Source organism: Gossypium hirsutum, chromosome D05 (assembly GCF_007990345.1).
Source record: "Gossypium hirsutum isolate 1008001.06 chromosome D05, Gossypium_hirsutum_v2.1, whole genome shotgun sequence".
Lineage (NCBI taxonomy): Eukaryota > Viridiplantae > Streptophyta > Magnoliopsida > Malvales > Malvaceae > Gossypium > Gossypium hirsutum.
This window is the reverse complement of record NC_053441.1, coordinates 10,763,159-10,779,003: the sequence shown is the minus strand read 5'-3', so window position 1 is coordinate 10,779,003 and position 15,845 is coordinate 10,763,159. Positions and strand designations below refer to the sequence as shown.

At 29.7% G+C, this 15,845-nt stretch overlaps 1 protein-coding gene across 1 annotated transcript; it reads left to right on the top strand.

The window, feature by feature from the left end:
- Positions 1-10,728: 10,728 nt before the first annotated feature.
- LOC107906470 (ADP,ATP carrier protein 1, chloroplastic) lies at positions 10,729-14,634 on the top strand. Its single transcript, XM_016833464.2, has 5 exons — positions 10,729-11,888; positions 12,802-13,056; positions 13,366-13,509; positions 13,598-13,945; positions 14,031-14,634. The coding sequence occupies exons 1-5, from the start codon at positions 11,133-11,135 to the stop codon at positions 14,385-14,387; spliced, it is 1,860 nt and encodes a 619-aa protein (XP_016688953.2). The 5' UTR covers positions 10,729-11,132; the 3' UTR covers positions 14,388-14,634.
- Positions 14,635-15,845: the final 1,211 nt, after the last annotated feature.

Sequence of the window (15,845 nt, the reverse complement as noted above, 5' to 3'; positions counted from 1 at the left end):
TCCATTATATGTTTGTTTATAAATACGGTTTTACAAAATGAAATTTTAACAATTATGTTATCAAAAAATATTTTAAAAATTGTTATAATTGAAAACGTGGATATGTATAAACAAATATTAAAGTATTATTTTTTAATATAAATATTTATTTTTGATGCAATATTTTTTTTTTTACCCATAAACTCCTTTAAACTCAAACGCACTCAAAATCATATCCTTATGATTATTATAATTGTAACTGTGCCAATTTAATTAAGGTTCAATTGACTTGACATAAATATTAAACTGCTTTATAAAAATGAAACATTAAACTAATATTATGTAGTTAATTATTTTATATTTTATTTAATAATATCTTAATTAAGTTTTTTTTAATTTTATATATACATTGGCTAATAGAAATCTTAATTAGTTTTTAAATTTATTTTAATTATTAAAAATGCAGATTGTTTTTATGATTTCTTTTTTAAATAATGTTGGAAGTTGTGAAATTTTTAATCAAAATTGTATTATTAAATAAAATCTGTTTTGATTTTAATAACCAAAATGTTTTATTTATTTAACATGTTTAAATATTTTAAATTATCTTTAAAATATTTCAAAACTGTTTTTTAATTTTAACGTTTTCTTAATATATATTTAAAAACTGCTCAAAAATATTCTTTAAATTTTTTGTATTTGAAACATTTTTTTTCAATATATACTGTTAGTTATGATGTGAACTTATATTATATTTTAAATAGAAGTAAAAGGTGTTTAGTGTAAGAAAAAAAAGACAAATAAAACTGCTCGTGGAATCTCGTGTATTGACTTGATAATTAGAGTACCCATCATTGTAGGCGTGGTCTGAGTTCAAGTCGTGTTACTTATGTCGCTGTTATGACGTTGCTCTTTTATTGTAATTAAAAAAAAGACTCGTGAGTAATTAAAATAATTTTTAATGGTAATGATAAAATTGTTAAAAAAATAAATAATCAAAATAAAATACCTTAAAAATTGAGTGATAAATTTAACAATTTACTCTAAATTTAAATATTTCATATCTAAATTCTTTGATTCTTTCTCTGCTCAATTTGGATTCAAAAAAAAAAACTCCTTTTTCGTACAGTTGGAAGCAAAATTTGAGAGTATAATAAAATATTATAAAAATTTTAAAAAATGATAATCTCAAAATAAGAAAGTCAAAAGAAACGGGAGTTTTCCCACCAGTGTATGAGACAAAAGGGTGACTGAAAACATGAAAATTCGGAAGACGTAAAAAGCCGACTGCTAAAGCATAACAATGAGTCGAGTCACCCCCTACCCTATGTCCCTATTCTCATCCTATTCGCTCTTTACAATAATTTTTCCTGTTCATATTATTTCTAATTATAATCGTTTTTTAATGAGATTTTAATATATTTATTTATTCCTATCACATGGTATTATTTTTAAATAATGGTATTTGTATTGCTTCCCACGCTCACCTGCTGATGTCGTAATGGGCCCTTTATTTCGGTCCCATTCACATAAAGTTCCATACATTCAGATTCTTTTCTCGTTCAAAGTCTTGTTTGTGAATTATTATTTGTCACTTTTAATTTTTTGAAGTATCTCTATTTTGCCATTAAACCAATACTTGGTTAATATATTTAAAGGGCGAAATTAGAAAATTTTAGACGTAAAATTAAATTATAATTTTTACGATGATAAAAATATAATTTTATTGTTTTAATAATTTATATTTTTATAATTTTTCAAAAATTAAATTAAATTTTTATATTTTTAAGAAGATCAAAGTGCAATTTTATATTTATTAATTTAAATTTTTAAAACACTTAAATGTAAACATTTTTCTTGGACCTTGCCAGCACCCCAGTTTCTCCCCTCTATATATATTAATTCGACTGCAAATTTCAAATGCATCTCATAATAATTCTAATTTTAATTTTTTTTTGGGGGGGGAGGTGGGGGGATTATGTTGCAGCTTAAGCTCAATCATGAAGTCTTGGATTCTTTAAATGATTCAATTATCAAATTGACTATAAGGCCATTTCATTTGTCAAAAGAAATGCAGCATTATTTGAGAGTTATTACGTGACTAATTGTTGTTCACATCAACTCTTATCTACTTTGTTCTTATTTTTCCTTTACAAATTGCTTTCATAGTTTTTGCACCGAAAGTTAATTCCCAATATTGAAATTCCTATTTTTCTAAAAAGAGAAGTTTAAGTTACTCACAAAAATATCTTCAAAGAATATTAAAAGAATATGTTTTACACACACAGTAATAATAATAATAATAATAATAAATACTTCAAAAAAATAATAACAGAACATATTGAAAGCATTTATATTTGATACATATAAAAAAAAGGTCAATATGCAGTTTTCTTGTTATTCTTTGTGAATATATATAGAAGTTGGTACAGCTGGAAGACCTACAAGAATGGGTTGTATGGTATTAATAAAGATATATCGTCTTACTCAAAACCTAGCCCCTCCACTAATTATAGTTTAATAGTCAAGACTAAGGAGGTCCACTTTAAGTTGATTTAAGAAGCATTATCCTTTTATTCAATTAGGCCCTACCAAAATTTTAAAATCTTTCTTTCTTTTTTTTTTATTAATATTCCCCCCTTTTGTTTTTTTTTTGGGTGGGGTGAATTTGCCTGGTAGTATAAATGATTTTAGGGGTGTTGAAAAAATTAGTTCGGTTAATATCCGAATTAAATTATCATTAATTGAATTATTTGAAATATAAAAAATTTTAATCGTTAACTAAATCGATTTTTTTTTAAATACATTAATCGAATCAAAATATATTGGTTAATTCAATCGGTTAATCGAAATTTATATGGTTTTTTTTGTTTTTTGATTAATATATGAAACATATAAAAAATACATTACTAATATTCTTTTTAATGATTCAAAAAACGTTAGATAAAGGTGAAAACAATAAATAAGAAATTAGAAACACTACATAAATTTTGAAAGTTAACTACCAAACAAAAAGTTAACAATTACATATAATATATATTATTTATTTCAGTTGATTGGTTAATTATCTGATTTCGAATCGAATTAACTGATAATTAAAATTTTAAAAAATCATTAACCGACCTCTGACTAAATTAAACTCGGCCACCAACCAATTAATCGAGTTAAACCGGTTTGGTCAAATGATTCGATTTTAACCGAACTATGAATACCCCTAGATAATAATAATTATTTTTTTTAAATTATTTTGGTCATTTTGTTTGTTATTAAAAAAAAAGCGCATTGAAAAGTGGAAATAATCAAATTACAATTTCATCTCTTCAAGAATTATAAAAATACATTATGACTTTTTAAGATATTTCTAATTCGATCCTCTTTTATAAGTTTTCAGCTTTAATCCAACTATTTAAAATAAATTAAAACCTAAGTCAGTGCATAGAGCAAGTGGACTTTCCCTGAATCCCTGATAATATTGTCAAGCACCCCAGAAACAAATATCTACTGCCCATTTGGAGCCATTGAGAATTAAATATTATAATAAAACAATTGACAAAACAATGTCTAACTTTCTATAGCATGGGGACGATAATATATCCAATTTTTATCACATTTTCTTAAGTGCATATAAAAAAATCACATTATAAAAACAATGTTTTTTTTTTACGTATACTTTAAAATAACAATGACTAATATTCTTAATTGCTTGGGTCCAAGTTAGATGCGACCAAGAAAGAGAGCAGGCTTATTACTAAATGAATTATAGTTAAGCATAGTTTTAATCTTCTAATTTAACAAGATATCATCTTCATATTTGTCAATTAACCATTTAATGATATTAAATTTCATGTTTAACTCTTGCCTATGTTTAAAGAAAAATAGTTACAATATTGTATTGCTAATCAAGATTATTTTAAAAGGCGATAATTAATTTACGAGCAACTTAGCTTCCTCACAAGCAATGAGAGTTCATTTTTTGCAATACAAATATTTGTCATTGAAGTTTTGTTTGGTGGCGACCCAAATAGTAATGGGACATTTAGAAATATGAAATTATAGATTCAAAGTTTCCATCACCTCTGGCCATGAAAACAACAATTTCGAAAGGGTAAATTGTGGACAAAGATATTTACCCTAATATAATATTGAAAGCTATTTCCCAATTCCAATGGGTATAGGAGAGACACCTTTCGGTCTAATCACAGTCATTATTCATAAATCTTCATTGATCACAACAATTTTAACAATTAAAAAGGAATCTCGTAACGGGTGGTTTAGACCAACCATAGGCTTCATGGTATCCAGCACTAAAAGAATTAAAGTAGCAATATATGTACTTTCTTCCCAACTTCTTTTAACTCCCTCACCTTCCGCCCTAAAAGGATTAGGTCTAAGACAATTTAGTAGGAAATGTTTGAAATCATCAACAAAGATAGTGATAGACATTTAAACCAGTAATACATAAATAAAGACCACAAATAACATAAGATATTCACTTTAATTGTGCTTAAATAGGTTGAGCTAGAAATAATATGATATTACATTGGGAAAACAACATTAGGCTGTATTAGAAAAGATAATATGCTTTGCATTGTCATCTTTTTTTGGCTCACATATGAGAAAATTTCTGCCTATTTTGGGGTAGCCGGTCCTGCCGATGTGCGGTTTGGGTCTCCAATGTGACGAGTTTCACTCAAAAACAGCCAAATGGGTTAATTTTATGCTTTGAAAAAAAGATGCCATTGGTGTAACAGTTCTAGAGGAAGGGGTTGCCTGCATTTACCATTTCAAGCCAAACAAAATTTAGTGCGGTGGATCTATTTATTGGGGCTGTCTTAGGTACATAGGCACCGAATGCATGCACATACAAACAAACATCAAGGTGTACAATAGGATTTGTACCAAGTGCATGTTTCGACTTGTTAAAATTTCACAACAAATGCATGTGCATACAAACACACATCAAGGCGTACAATAGGATTTGTACCAAGTGCATGTTTCGACTTGTTAAAATTTCACAACAAATGCATGTGCATACAAACACACATCAAGGCGTACAATAGTATTTGTGCCAAGTGCATGTTAGTTCTTGATGTTTGACAACAAACGCACCCACATACAATCTTCATTGGTTCAACAATTATAGATAAGACATTCAGTCAATGTTTAAAAAACAATTAAATTTTATCTAGATTTATTTTCATCAAGTATATTTCGATTTATTAATTATTTAGTTCAATGATTATATCATAATGATTAATTACGATTATAATTATAAACTATAATATTTTTTATATTAGAAAAAAAAAGAAAAATAATGACATTTTTTTTTGTTGCCAAAAGAATTCTCTAAAATTTTGTTTATGTGACAAAAATGATTAATTGGACTACCCGACACACCTTTCTTAAATTAGGACAAGCTTGAGTTAAGAGATTTGAGATCTAGGTTAGTTCAATTAGGGATATAATTTATTTAAAAGTATTAATGTAAAATAATTTATTGATATATTTTTCATAAAAAAGGAATGAATTTAATGAATATATATATTATCATTATTTAAAAATGTGAATTGAAATGAGAGTACATCTATTTTTCATTTGATATTGAAGCATATTTTAAAATTTGAAATTGATTAGTTTCAAGCAATGTAGCCTAGTTTTAAAAGTCCACACTTATAAATACATTCACACAATACGCAAAAGAGTAAAAGGGGAAAAAAGAAGAGAAAAGGAAATGAGTTTCAAAAGAGAAAAAATAAATTTATTAAAAATAAATAGATGGTTATTTTATATATTTAAATTGGCTGAATTTTAATTTAATTAACATAATATTTATTATAATAATAATTAAGATGTGGGTTTAAACGTATTTAAATATCTATTTTCAATTTAACTATTTGAGATTATAAATAGAAATAGAAATAGACATTGCATATATAAATAAATCAATAATAGATATGAACTGTTTTGTTAAGGTACAGACATGAATTGGAATAGAGTGTTGAACAAAAAAGGGAAATTGAAGAGAGTTGTTGAAAATATAAGAAAAAGAAGCCCACCGGAAAAGAGGGGCCCACCCAACCACGTCCGTAACCTTTTTAAAGGATAAAAATGGAGGTAGCAATGTTGTGTTGGGCATCTTGGGCTTGAATCTCTATGCCATGATTTTTGGGCTTTACTGGTTCAACTTATCACGCTACTTGGTGGTCTAGGTATGGAACCTTTTCGTTTTGAACAACATGAATATAACATCTTCAGTGAACATATGAATAAATAAACATGATTATTAAGTATCTGTATTAGCCTAATGTATATCATTTGGATTTAAGAAAATTTACATTTAGCTAATTCAGTACTAATTCGATTGGTATATGTATTATTGTTAATATAGGAGACGTAGATTCGAGTGTGCTAAAGAGCTGTATCCTCTTATTTATAAGTTGATGAGGGGTTATGGATAATTTTAAACAATGTATCAAAAAAAAAAACTGATATGATCAAAATTGTTAAAAAAATTGACATATTTAATAATGTCTCGTACTCATATCATTGATGTGAAAAAAGTTTATATATAAATACAAACTATCAACAATATTTTTAAAATTAAATTAATGATTAAATTGGTCAAACCATTTATTTTTCGTTTTTATTAGTCCAATAATAAAAAGAGAGAGAAATTGTCTTTTATTATTATTATTATTTTTTAAATTCTGCCCAAGCACTCGGAGAGCTTTGATTTAGGGATCATTGATTTGGACAAAAACATAAATAAAATGATTCAATTGTTTTTTAATTTGTGGTTTAACTTCAATTTTTAATGGTTCACTTGAAAACCGGTATAATCCCTTTATCTATATTGATATAATTAATTTGAGGTTTTGATTATAAAAAAATCTTTTAAATCAAAGCAATAAAAAGAAAATAATAAGTTTATAAGTTGATCGGTGTTTAACTCTGATTGGATCCTTAGAGTAAACTTTGAGCATGATTTGAAGTGAAAAGTTATAATAAACTCAAAAGTCAGACAGAATTGAATAAATGAAGAACAAAGAAGAATAATTAGAACTTAAATTGAGATTGCTTGCGGAATTGATAACAACCTCTAAATGGAGTAAATCAGAACTAGAAAATTAAACATAAATTTAATATATGTAAAAAAAAAAAGAGTCCAGATTTGAAACCCTTTGATCATAGTCATATCCTATATAACCCTTTGATCAATTGATAATTAAAAACGCCATTGACTATATATATATTTATAAAATCCATAATTGACTTGCCACTAGGAAGAATCAAAGATAAGTGTGATGGTTTGAAAAGTGAGTGGAAAAAGTGATGAAATTGAAATAACCAATACTACCAATCAAGGCATAGTGATTGAAACGAATTAAACAATACCAGGTTTGCTCACAAAAACATGGGTCACCGCTGGCGGTGCTCACCGTCTCGAGGCAGCAATTTAATTTTAAAACCCTAAAAAGGTCCCTTGGAGCCACCCACAACATCTCCGAAACTAATAATTCATAAACTTTTGTGTCTGCTTTGGAACTTTCAGACACTGAGAGACAACCAAACCGTATCTACATTCAACACGGTAATGGAATCTACATTCAACTGGAGCGGTATCTGATCTCATCTGATCAATATATATGATTTATAGATACTATTTTATAACTTTTTTTATATTTATAATTTTCATTTTAAAATACTTTTTTTATATAAGAAAAACATCAACTAGATGTCATTCATTCTTCTCTTGCCAGATGTGTTGGAAATATACAATTAAATTAAAATTCCTTAATATTATTATACAATAATTTCAAGAAGAATATACATATGTTGGAATTTTAACATTTTTGTTTGGCTTTAGTTTTCAATTTAATTATATATGGGCAAATATGTTGGATATTAATTCGTTTATGTTGAACTGTTTTTTTTAATGCAGTGAAAAATATTTTATTATTGTTATATCATATTCGCGTTAAGACACGTGGCAAGTCAAAAAGATATTTTAATAATAAGCTTACCACCAGCAAATCGAGAGATTACTTGTGAGCTCACATTCTCGAAACGATTACCTGGGCAACAACTGACCTAATCTTCATTGGTAACGTAAAGCTGTAGGTTACTAAAGGTCATGTGAGCTTAACTGCTTTATTTCATCAGAGTCAGAATGAATGATAAGGTCTATCCTGTCACATACATCTCTCACACGTGCTTCGTAATGATGGTTGGATGACAAATCCAACATGTTAATATCATATTACACATGATCCATTATTGTAAATAGTTTCAGGAACAATGAAGAATAGATCGATTATTCAAGAGTACTAAGCTTACATTTTGCCAACACATTTTTAGCCCCTAGTCGGAGATTATGGAGAATGAGAGTGAAGAGAACTCGAAGGTTGGGGGCTAAAAGGGCGTTGGCAGAATGTAAGCTTAGTACTCTTGAAGGGTCGGTCTGTTCTTCATTGTTCTTAGAGGTATTTATATGCATGAATCTTGTGTATTATGGTGTTAACGTGTTGAATTTGCCATCTAGTCATCATTATGGAGTGCATGGGAGGAATTTCTTTGATAAGACAAAGATGTTTGTGACAGGACAAACCTTATCATTTATTTTGACTTTGATGGGATAAAACAGTTGAGCCAAAATGATATTTAGTTACCAATGACTTCATGTTCCCAATAAATATTAGGCTATCTGTTGCTCGAGTAGCCATATCGGGAGGGTGAGTTTGCAGGTAATATCTCAGCTTGTTGGTGGTAGACTTATTGTTCAAATATCTTTTTAGTTTGCCACGTGTCCTAACACGAATGAAATATAACAATTATAATTATATTTTTATATAGAAAAAAACAATAACACTATTTTGATTTTGTCAACGCTAATAATTACTTTTCTCTTATTTTTCCATGGTTCTTACAATGGTATCTTAATTTTAGTAACATGTGGTGATTATGTCCCTTAATTATTGGGTCTAGGCTCTAAACCTATTTTTTATGCTGTTACCCTTTATCGGAGGAGCCGAATACCATTTCAAACCTAAACTCATTCCCAATGATTTAGGGTTTACCATCACTTGGCATTTGAGATTTATTTAGCCCTTTATAAGGATCTGGATAAATTCCAAGGATTTTTTACTTTAAAAAGAAACATGAATAAAAAAAAGGCAAAATAAACCTTTATATGAACAAACACTAATTTAAATTTAAAAAACATTTTGTAGATAATCACGATTACTAAATTCTAAATATGATCACTGAAATTAAGCATATCCTCGTGTAAACAAATTAAGATAATATTAAAAATTATGCCAAACAGTTTATTAAAAATACTCAAAACCCTAGGTAATATATGATAACAAAATCACATTCATACTTTTTATTTATTATAAAAAATGATTTTACAACGTTATTAAATTAAGACATAATAATAAATTTATCTCTCAATATTTATATATTTTTTTGTCAGTTTAACCATTATTTTCTTTGTGCTAATTTGGCTTTTAATTTTTTCAAAAAAAGTCAACCCACTTTTTAAAGGGAAATAATAACTAAAACATTATTTTTAACATTGTTGACTTAGCAAATGGCATGGTAGTCCATATACATGTTATGTTAATATAATATCATTTGTCTTATATGTTTCGTCAACAAATAATTCAAAAATTATAAAATAAAAAAATAAAAAAATCATAAAAATTAACATGAACTATATGTGAATTGTTATATAGATTGCCGTGTTTAAAAATGTAACATTTTAATTAGTATTCTCGTTAAAAATATCATTTTGAATTTTTTTCAAAAGATTGATGATCAGATTTGACTCTTTTTAAAAAGACGAGGGTTAAATTTAACTATAAAAAAATTAAATTAACGAAAAATATAAACATTAAATACTAAATCTGAGACTATACCTTAAATTAACTCATTACACTAACATAAATATAATATAGATGAAAAAATTTATGAAAACATTATCAATAGAATGCCACTTAACTTATTCATATAATAAAATTTACCTAAGTATTTATTTAATTTAACCGTGAAGTTGAGGTTTTTTTTATCAAACCAATTATCAAAATATAAAAAAAAGAAATATTTCATAAAGAAACGATTATTTTTCGGATATTATAAAAATTTTGAGATAATTTTTTTATTCATTTAAAAAAAATTGTCACCAGTATCCGCATAGTCAAGTTGATCATTTTCTTCAAAATGACAAGGTGTTTTGGGTTGGGCGAGACTGTAAATGCACACGTGACACTTTTTTGCAAACTTGGTGAAGATACTTTTCGTTTCCCCCCTGACCCGTGACCGTACTTCTTTTTCTAATTTATATTGGGATAATTATTTATTTAGCTTCCAATTTTTAAAAAATATTTTAATATTTTATTTTTTTAACTCTTAAACTTGTGATTTTATTGAATCAATAAATAGAAAAGTTAATGTTTTTAATTTTATTGATATTGGATACACGTGGATTTTTGTATAGATCACACATCATAATTTAATTGATTTTTTAAAATTTAAAAAATTTAAAAATTATTTTTAAAAAATTAAAATTATTAAAAAATTAAAAACATATAATTTTTTAAAATTTAAAAATTAATTTAATATTACGTGTATGTAACATTAAAAAAATTAGCTAAAATTAAATTAAAGGTTAAAATAATTTTTTTATAAAGTTTTAGAGGAAAAAGGTTACTATTACTTTTATATTTTCACTGTGTCTCTGTCTCTGTCTCATAATTCATAAATCACTGAGTCAGTCGTCCACAATTTGTTCTCTCACAATTTGCAAAAATTTGTCGTCTGATTTAACGCCCTGCTACCTTTTTAACCTCTTCTTAATGACTCTTTGAAGGGAGGAGAAAAAAAATAAAACCATTGTAAAGTTGTAAAGGTTCTAAATTCTTTAACCTGGATTAAAAATGTTTGTTTTTTTCTTAGGGTTTTGATTTTTCTTTGTCCATTTGATATAAAAAAAGGTATTTTGGTAGTAGCCATTTTCTTCGAGAAAACCATCTTCTCCAGAATCTAACCCGCCACCTTATCTCTCAATCTTCCTTCTTATGTTCTGAAAATTTTCACAGCATATTGTGGGGGATTTGATTCCTCAATTATTTTGAAGAAACCATAGGAGAGACATGGAAGCTGTTCTAAAAACCAGAGGGCTTCTTTCATTATCACCAAATCCGACCAGAGCCAGAAGCCTTTTGAACCCATCACAAGGCTTAAAGCAGAGGCTCTTTGCTTCGAAACCCTTAGGCCTTAATGGGTTATCGGTGTCTTATAAAAGAGTTCCAAGCGTTGTAGCAAAACCAAATGGGTTATTCCCGGAACAGAAGAGCTTCATTTGCAAGGCCGAGGCTGCCGCTGCAGGCGATGGGCAGCCTTTGATTGGAGAAACTGAGAAGAAGCCAAAGTTCTTGGGTATTGAGCTTGTGACTCTTAAGAAGATTATCCCACTCGGGTTAATGTTCTTTTGTATCCTCTTCAATTACACAATACTCAGGGACACAAAGGACGTCTTGGTTGTGACAGCTAAAGGAAGCAGTGCTGAGATTATACCCTTTTTGAAAACATGGGTTAATTTGCCTATGGCAGTTGGGTTCATGTTGTTATACACAAAGTTGGCAAATGTGTTGTCAAAGAAGGCTCTTTTCTATACTGTTATTGTTCCTTTCATAATCTTTTTTGGTGCATTTGGGTTTCTGTTGTATCCTCTCAGCAATTACATCCACCCTGAAGCACTTGCTGATAAGCTTCTTGCAGTCCTTGGACCAAGATTTCTTGGTCCTCTTGCAATTCTGAGGATTTGGAGTTTCTGCTTGTTCTATGTCATGGCTGAACTTTGGGGTAGTGTGGTCATTTCTGTTCTATTTTGGGGGTTTGCTAATCAGGTGAGTTATACTATCTTATGGGATTGAATGTTGCAAGTGATTCACCTGTATGATTGTATAACCATGTTGGTTTTATATATTTTGATTCTGGTGTCAGAATTTCGTTATTTTTCATTAAAATATTTGTAAATATGATATACTTTGAATATTCTTATTTGATTTCCCTTAACAAGTAGATCTCTTGCTAAAGATTACTTATAATTCCTATCCTTTAAGCTGGATAACTTGGTCTTGCTAGATTTATTGCTCTCGCTCATCAAGTTATCTTGTTTTGTTATATTGGTTTATGACTTTCTGCTTTTCCTGGTATGGCTACATACATATGTAGATCTTGTAATGGAAAAAGCGTACGGCTTAGAAATTTTGATGATCTTCTAAATATAATTTTCTCTTTGCTATATATTAAATTGGTGGTTCCTGATGTAAACTTGTTCTATCTTTGATTTGAAAATTCTATTTGCTGAACAAGTTTTTTGTTTCCTGATACTGGCAATTGAAACCCTATAAGGAATTGTAAAAGAAATTTTGTGAGGTGTATGAGAGATTTAAGAAACTCTGCTGAGTTTTAATTCTATAATTGAGAGCATTTCTCCTCCAGCATCTCTGGGTGTATGTATGAAGCTTAGGAGCAAGGGCAAACAAGAAGATAATAAATGAATGTTACTTCTAAACAGTTCAAACTTTCAATGTCTTAATTGACTTTGCACCTCGTATTTGTTCATTTATACAGAATTCAGGCTTTTATGATTGTGGCATTTGCTTTACATGTTTAGCGGCAATCTATTACTCATGCTTCTAAGCTTTTAGTTAGTGTGTTTTCTCTAGTTTTTCTGCATTAGTTGAAACTCAGAAGTCTTCACTCGATTTTAGAATTAAAGCTGCATTTACGTGCTATTGCACTTTTCTTGTACAGATAACTACTGTAGATGAAGCAAAGAGATTCTATCCACTGTTTGGACTTGGTGCGAATGTTGCCCTCATTTTTTCTGGTCGAACTGTTAAGTACTTTTCCAATTTGAGGAAAAATCTGGGTCCTGGAGTTGATGGTTGGGCCATCTCCTTAAGGGGGATGATGAGCATTGTGGTGCTGATGGGGGCAGTCATCTGTTTCCTGTACTGGTGGGTGAATACGTTTGTTCCCCTTCCCACTCGTAGCAGGAAAAAGAAGGTAATCTTTTGGCTAGCTATTCTTCATGCTTATCATTTTTGTTTTTAATTTTGATAGGTTCTTAGGCACCAGGTCTGCTTATTCCGACCAAAATGTTCATTTGTTTTGTCTATCATTGATACTAAAGTCTGTTGAGCTGCTAAGATATTTGGAGTCAAAATACTTCATTTGTACCTACGACTGTAAGATTTCACAAATGGGGGGGGGTCTCCCATGCTTCTATTATAAATGCATTCCGAGTGAAATTGTGTGGTCAAAGCATATATGATGCCAAGTTTATTTATTTATTTTCTGTCAATTGGTTTGCAGGAAAAGCCTAAAATGGGAACAATGGAGAGCTTGAAATTCTTGGTGTCTTCAAGGTATATCAGGGATCTTGCCACTTTGGTGGTTGCATATGGTATTAGCATCAACCTTGTTGAAGTTACCTGGAAATCAAAGCTCAAAGCTCAGGTAAAATTTTATGGTTATTGGTCTGCTAATGTTTTATTATTATTATTATCTTAACAGACTTATTAACAAATGATTCTCCATTTTGCAGTTTCCAAGCCCTAATGAATATTCCTCCTTCATGGGTGACTTCTCCACTGGCACTGGAATAGCAACATTCATTATGATGTTGCTAAGTCAATTTATATTTGACAAATACGGATGGGGAGTTGCAGCGACGATTACACCCACTGTCCTGCTTCTGACCGGAGTCGGTTTCTTTTCCTTGATATTATTCGGAGATCCATTTGCACCCACTCTTGCAAAGTTTGGGATGACTCCTCTTCTTGCAGCTGTATATGTAGGTGCCTTGCAAAACATTTTCAGTAAGAGTGCAAAGTACAGTTTATTTGATCCTTGCAAAGAAATGGCCTATATTCCATTGGACGAGGACACCAAGGTTTGGAATCTTGCAATTTCAACTTCAATTTTTTTTGTGTGTCTTCTTGTCGTTTTAATTGGAACCTATTTGATGCTACCTTTAGGTTAAAGGGAAGGCTGCCATTGATGTTGTCTGCAACCCGTTGGGGAAGTCCGGGGGTGCTCTGATCCAGCAGTTCATGATCTTGACCTTTGGATCACTTGCAAATTCTACCCCATACCTTGGAGGGATACTTATGGTGATTGTTTTTGCATGGCTGTCGGCAGCCAGGTCTTTGGATGTCCAATTCACTGCATTGCGTAGGGAAGAAGAACTTGAGAAGGAGATGGAAAGAGCAGCTGTTAAGATACCAATCGTGTCCGAAAGTGGAAGTGTCTCTCCAAGTGGTTCATCAGTAGACTCAGTAGCGGGTGACTCGCCCGGAAGTTCATCTGAAACATCAACTCCGAGCAATATCTAGGAAGTAATTCTTCCATTTGTTATGGAACAGAAAGAATAAGCAGCGGTGCTAGGTGACAACTGGCTCTAGAATTCACTTTATATTTATAGAAAGAATAATAGCTAAAAGCAAAAATGCTTGCTTCACTCTCGACTGTTCTTTTAACTCCCTTTCCTCAGATGTTGAGCTTAGTGTTTGTTTAGCTACTGTATCCTGTAGAATTGCATTTAGATTCACATCAATCTAAGCCCCTTTTTGATCTCCAAAATCTTTATGGAAGTTGCTTATTAACGGATGTTTGTACATGGCACATACATAAAAAACGATTACGTTTCATACTGTTTATGGCACTCTGAACCCTTCACCAATGGTTTCATCAGAACAGCTGTTCTCGCACTTAATTCAATGCCCTTCTTTTTGGTTTCTGGTTATATGAGGTTGAGGATCAATCTGCAAACTAATTAGAATCAGGGAGTGTCAATTGAAGCTCAATTTGTTTTCCAGAAGCCAAATGTTCTGTCTTGTTGAAAGTTAAAACCAGTTGTCATGCTGTTTTTAAGGTGTTATATATTTGTATTAGTTTTGACACAGTGATTCATGTTGTATAAGTCCTGAGCAACAGAGCCTTTGCTTTCAGTCTTCCACCTCGACTTCATACAGATTGCTTAATGATTTTGACCGTCACACCATCATTAATCATCATCATTAACTATCCTTAATGTTTACATTTGGTTATTAATGTAATAATATGAGAAAAATTTTTATTTAACACTTATGTTCTAAAATAGTGAAGATATAAAATAAAATATAATTAGTATAATTTAAATATGCAGTTAGAAAGATGAGTAAAATTTTTTGTGAAAAATAAGACCTTAAAATAACTAAATGTGATTAGTTTATAGCTAATCAATGACCAAAACAAGTGAAAAAAATAATAAACTAACTGATGACTAAAGCATGTGAAAAAATTAACACTCCAACCAAACGTAACATAAATGTTTTTGGGGATACTCTTCAACATCCCGATGATTCAAAGAACAAAAAAGCAGATGAACAATCATATGGTTTTGGAAGAAATAGAAGCCATTGGTTTTCAAATTACTTAGGAAAAGTTCTCATTTGAGTGCTTTTGCAATGGGATGGTAGCTAGGTACGTACAAATTAGTAGAAGGTTCGGATTTTGTTTATTGTTTATGGTTTTCCAAGCCGAGCTTAATAAGGTTCGCTAGCTAGGCATTCATTGGTCTTTACCCTGTTATCCAGGACAAAGCGAGGAAAAAATTTTGGGAGCTGAAATTAAATTGTCTATATCTTTTTAAAATTTTAAGGATTAGGTTAAATTTTTATCATTTTTAAGAAATTAAAAGTGTAATTTTATCTTTACAAATTAAAAATTTTAAAAATTTAAAGAATTAAAATAATAAAATTTCTATTTTAGGGGGCGGGCCCTGCCACCCTAAATCCGCCTCTGCTGTTATC

Excerpts from the sequence above, each read along its gene's own strand:
- LOC107906470 (XM_016833464.2), top strand. The coding sequence starts at position 11,133 with ATGGAAGCTGTTCTAAAAACCAGAGGGCTTCTTTCATTATCACCAAAT. Across the intron at positions 11,889-12,801 it reads TTTGGGGGTTTGCTAATCAG|ATAACTACTGTAGATGAAGC; the intron begins GTGAGTTATACT and ends TTTCTTGTACAG. Across the intron at positions 13,057-13,365 it reads CTCGTAGCAGGAAAAAGAAG|GAAAAGCCTAAAATGGGAAC; the intron begins GTAATCTTTTGG and ends ATTGGTTTGCAG.